Here is a 5,463-nt window from a genome sequence, read left to right on the forward strand (position 1 = left end):
TACTGAAATAGACAAAAAAACAGCAAACGGGTTGGGTCTCCGGTTAGTAGGTTAGTCCCAAAAATGATAATAATGTATAAAATAAAGCCCATAAACATCCAAAACAGGTAATATAATAGCATGGAACAATCAAAAATTATAGATACATTGGAGACGTATCAGAGGGCAGTTAACTTCAAATGGGGAGTGATTATCGTCTATGGCCCGGTTGACCACATCCGTTCCACCGCGTTCCTAGCTAAGTTGCACGCCAAGATTAGGGCGGCTACTCTCCCCGTGGTCGTTGGGGGTAACTTCAACCTTCTCTGCTCCCTAGCTGACAAGAATAATGGACGAGTTGACCAGTCAGGCATGCAATGCTTTAATGACTGGATTGCAGACCTCGAGCTCCGGGAGTTAGATAGAGTGGGGGCTCGAGTCACCTGGACAAATAAACAAGCGAACCTGACCCGAAGTGTCTTTGACCGGGTATTTGTATCCCCTGACTGGGAACTTTGGTTCCCTTTAGCTACTCTCCAGGCCATCACGCGGATTGGGTCCGATCATGTACCCCTCTTACTATCATCCATGTATGAGCATCCTCGCCCCCTCCCCAATTTCGGTTCAAGGCATTCTGGCTTCGCCAACAGGGATTCATAGCGGCGGTCAAAGACCATTGGATTGCGGCCCGAGCTGAACCTCACCGAGCCATGTCAGTAATAGACGATTGGCATCATTTGGCCAAACGCTCTAGGCAATTCATGAAGGGCTGGGGCGCAAACATTGGGCAGGACCTGCGGGTCTAGAAGCAGGCTCTGCTCATGGATATTCGGGCACTTGACATGCGCGCTGACGGCCCGGGTCTATCTTTAGAGGAGTGGCCACTTTGGTATAGCCTGGAAGATACCTTGACTGACATCTATGCGAGAGAAGAAGAATATTGGCACCAGCGCGGCTCTTTCAATTGGATCCTCTTTGGTGATGCCAACACGACATATTTTTAGGCCATTGCCAATGGCCGTAGGCGGCGGTGCACCGTCCCCATCCTTTGGGACGGGGAGCAGTTGTTACAGGACTTGGATGAGATTCGGGCGCATGTTGACGAGTTCTATACATCCCTGTTTTCTGCTCGAGCTCGAGGGGGCCTTGCTCTAGCGGAGAACTTTTGGGATGAGCATCTCCGCGTCTCTCCCGAAGAGAACCAGTCTCTTCTTACCCCCTTTGAAGAAACAGAGGTGGAGGCCATTGTCAAGTCCATGAACCCGGCCTCCGCCCCGGGCCCGGACGGCCTCCCGGTCCATTTTTTCAGGTCTTCTCGCCCACCATCAAGGGCGAGATTCTGGCTCTATTCCTAGAATTTTCGAGGGGGACCCTTGATGTGTTCCGCCTTAACTATGGTATCATCTCTCTGATCCCTAAGGTCCAGGGGGAATCAGATATTCGATAGTTCCGCCCTATCATGGTCATTAACGTGATCTTCCGGATTCTGGCCAAGGGGTACGCCACTAGGGCGGCTCTTTTGGCTCCATGAATCCATCACCCGAACCAATCGACGTTCACGAAGAGACGATTCATACTCAATGGGGTCCTAGTACTTCACGAGATCCTCCATGAGGTCAAGAGAAAACACCTCCGAGTTGTTTTCTTCAAGATTGACTTCCATAAAGCCTATGATATGGTTCATTGGTCCTTTCTTCGTGAGGTCATGGAGAAGCGTGGGTTCGACCTACATTGGATAGCTAGGGTGATGCAGTTGGTTATGTCTGGCCGCACGACAGTGAAGATCAACAAGGAAGTTGGCTCCTACTTCCGCACTGCCCAGGGGATGCGCTAAGGCGATCCCCTGTCCCCTTTCCTATTTAACCTGATTGTTGATGCACTTGCGACAATCTTGGACAAAGCACGAAGGGCTGGCCATATCATGGGGATCTGCCCGCACCTAGTCGGTGATGGGGACATTACACATCTCCAATATGTAGATGACACCATTCTCATGGTCGAGGGCTCGGACACTGACATTCAAAATCTAAAGTTCATACTCTTGTGTTTTCAAGAGATGTCGGGACTGACAATAAACTTTGCCAAGAGCGAAGTAATGCTGCTAGGCTACTCAGGGGAGGAATCCCGGCGCATAGCCAATATGCTTAACTGCCGCCTAGGATCGTTCCCGACCTCCTACCTTGGCCTACTGATTAGCGACTCCCGCCTCCAGGCGAAGGATCTTCGCCCCACGGTGACCAAACTTCACCACAGGGTCGAACCATGGCAAGGGCGGTGGCTATCCAAGGCGACCCGAGTCGTGTTGATGAACTCCTTCCTAGTTAGCTTGCTTATGTACTTAATGGGATTCTATAGTTTGCATGAATCCCTTCACCAGGAAACCGCTAAATACTTGTCTCGGTTCTTCTGGGTAGGACCGGGCAATAAACAAAAATATCACATGGTGAAATGGTCCGAGGTTTGCAAGCTAAAGGACCAAGGCGGTCTGGGAGTCATCTCATCCAAGCAGATGAACATAGCCTTGCTCTCTAAATGGCTATGGCGCATTGAGGCAGGGGATGGGGGCCTACGGCTCCAGATCATCCGCGCAAAGTACTTGCGTGGACAACCCCTTGCCTTTGCCTCCCGGACGGGTGGATCCCAGTTTTGGCAATCGGTCATCCAGCTAATGCAGGTCCTTCGGATTGGATCGTCCATATTGGTAGGAACGGGCACCAATATCCTGTTCTGGCTGGCCCGTTGGTCGGGTGATAGGCCATTCGTCGAACGGTTCTACGCGCTATTTAGCATTTGTGTCCGGCAGCACCTCTCCATGCATGCGCCCCTCACTGACTTGGGGACTATGGCTTTCCGCTGTACTTTTGGCCCGTTAGAACGGGACCAATGGGACGAGATGCTCCAATGTATTGCTCTCCATTCACCTTCCCTGGAGGAAGATTCGATCTCTTGGTCCCTCGAGCCAAGTGGGATTTTTTCTATCAAATCCCTATATCACGCTCTGCTAGCTACCCCGGGTCCGACCAAAATGACCCTTCTATGGGAGATTAAGCTCCCGTTAAAGATTCGCATCTTTCTATGGCAGTGGGTGCGGGCCATCTACCCTCGGGTATGGAAGTTAGAAAGCGGAATAGCCCCGGGGATGGGCTATGCCCCCTATGTAGCGTACCTGAAGACTCCAACCATATTTTCTTTCGTTGCCCGGCGGCAGTCTTCCTTTGGAGCTGCATCAGGGAGGTGATTGGTGGAGATTGGTGCCATGACAATCTCCCCGATCTGTTCCAGGCGGTCCTAAGCCGAGAGGCCAGGACGCGCCCTAGTTTGTGGGTAGTCTTGGGGACACTAGCGTGGACATTGTGGACTAGTCGCAATAGGCTGGTGATTGAGCATGTGATTCCATCTCGTGCGACTGACTCTATCTACAAACTGTGTGGTCTCTTACAGCTATGGAGACCGCTCAGCAAGTTATATGAAAAACAAGTATTATGGAGTCTGAGAGACAGAGATGGATGCTTATGTGAATGCAGGAAACCGTGCCTACCTCGAGCCTTTTCCATCATGTTGTTGTCGATGGCAACAACTGCCGATACTCCGAATGGTAAATGGGAATAATGGTGGAGACCAAACAAATAAGCCGAACACGACGTGTGCCAATGCTGTTCTTTGCCTTTCTCCGGGGGATGCCAATCTCTTAAACTCAACAACTAACTGCGAAATGCTCTGCTGAACCTTGAACTACTTCGCTTCAGCTGGACCAACATAGCTCACCGTCGTGCAAGCAGTAAGCAATGTACCCCCTCCGTCCGAAAATACTCGTCGAAAGAATTAATGTATCTAGATGTATTTTAGTTCTAGATACATTCATTTTTAGGCATATTTCTCCGACAAGTATTTCCGGACTGAGGGAGTGTTATGCTAGTTGGCACTCTCTCCTTCCTCCTCCTCTAGAAATACTATAACTAACATGAACTCAAAAGGTTTGCGGCGAATATACGAGCGTGTTCTACCGATCAGTTCTGTTTATATACGTTTTTGCAGCTAGCTAAACCTGGATTCAGAACGTTCTTGTCACATCCTGACATTCCCCCCCAGAAATGTTCACCACCATTTACACGAACCGATATATGTTTGGTGGTATTACTAGTACTTGTACTAATATAATATAGTAATATGAGATGCAAAAAAATAAGCACCGATATTTCTGATCACAGAGTAATTCGGTGATTATCAGTCTGTTCTTCTCTAGGAGGTCAAAAAAACTCTGCTGTCCTGATCTTTTTGATATTATACCATCAGAGCAACAAGAGGAGTCTATTCTGAATTTCTGGCAAGGCCTTTCTAACGACATGCATATTCGAGTTACGCTTCCGTGGCGGCTTTTCTGCTCTTCTTCCTCTTGACCTTGCGCCGGATCTTACCGTCCACGGCATCCCCCCGCTGCGGCTGCGACGACGACGCCATGGATTCTGCTTCTGCAGCGGCGGCTTCGTCCTCGGCGGTGGGCTGCATCCCCCTCATGACCACCGCCGGGAACACCCAGTTGGACACGAAGTAGAAGAGCAGCATGACGGCACTGCACACCCGCACACCACCACCAAAGTCAGAAAACAAAGCCACAAAACCAGAGCGCCAGCCGCGTACGTGGCACAGAGTTTACAGTCGCACTCGCCTGATCGGGATGAGCGAGGAGACGTCGCCGGTGTCGGCGGGCGAGCCGGGCACCAGCTTGGGCGCGAGGATCTCGCTCAGCTCCGGCGGCAGCGCACGGAGCCGCCGCGCACGCCGCGGAAGCATTGCTCCTGGACGCTGCGCGGTTGCTGCCGCTGCGCCACGGCGGGCGCCACTCCCAGCAGGCGCGGCGGCGGAGGCCAGGCGCCGGGAGCTTATCGTCAGGGTAGCCGCCTCCATGGAGACGGCACGTCACGATATCTTCGAGTTGGAGGAGTGCCTGCTTGGGTGAGGCGACGTCCCAATGCCTTCCGTTATGGATAAGGAACTCTGTCTCTGTGTTTTTCCGGCGTTCGGGAGTCTATTTGCCGGAAGAAATTGCGCCATAGTAGTTTATCACATACTACATATATTATTACATGATGAAACACTATAAACACTAGTTCATACTACATACTACATCAGTACTAGTACTAGAAGGGGTGGGGATCTCACGGCGGCGAGTTTGCGGCCATGGATGACGCCACGGAGGAGCTCAATCCTCCTCGCCGGAGCTACCGAGGTCGATGAACTTCTCCCTCTGCTCCTCGCGGATGCGCCGCCACTTGTCGTCCTTCTCCTTGGCGGCGAGGTTGGCCGCGACCGCCTGCTGGAACACGAGGTCTTCGAGCTCCTCGTGGTGGCGTCGGCGCTCCGCCTCCTCGCGCAAACTCCGCTCGGCAATGGCGGCCGCGACCGCGTCGACATCGGCTACAAAGTCGTCCGGCCCGACGACTTCGCAGCTCCCGCTCGCGCTCGGTGTCGCCGCCACCGCCGGAT

At 52.2% G+C, this 5,463-nt stretch overlaps 1 protein-coding gene across 1 annotated transcript; it reads right to left on the reverse strand.

Annotated features, from left to right (window-relative positions):
* Positions 1-4,152: 4,152 nt before the first annotated feature.
* LOC123087389 (uncharacterized) lies at positions 4,153-4,991 on the reverse strand. The gene is made up of 2 exons (XM_044509395.1): positions 4,646-4,991; positions 4,153-4,549 (listed from the first exon to the last, which is right to left on the reverse strand). The coding sequence occupies exons 1-2, from the start codon at positions 4,882-4,884 to the stop codon at positions 4,336-4,338; spliced, it is 453 nt and encodes a 150-aa protein (XP_044365330.1). The 5' UTR covers positions 4,885-4,991; the 3' UTR covers positions 4,153-4,335.
* Between the last annotated feature and the right edge of the window lie 472 nt (positions 4,992-5,463).

The sequence above is a fragment of the Triticum aestivum genome, chromosome 1B (genome assembly GCF_018294505.1).
Source record: "Triticum aestivum cultivar Chinese Spring chromosome 1B, IWGSC CS RefSeq v2.1, whole genome shotgun sequence".
Taxonomy (NCBI): domain Eukaryota; kingdom Viridiplantae; phylum Streptophyta; class Magnoliopsida; order Poales; family Poaceae; genus Triticum; species Triticum aestivum.

Bases quoted from the DNA above. Each gene is read 5' to 3' on its own strand.
- LOC123087389 (XM_044509395.1), bottom strand. From the start codon at position 4,884: ATGGAGGCGGCTACCCTGACGATAAGCTCCCGGCGCCTGGCCTCCGCC. The intron at 4,550-4,645 runs GCGAGTGCGACT...GCGGGTGTGCAG, and splicing joins TCCTCGCTCATCCCGATCAG to TGCCGTCATGCTGCTCTTCT.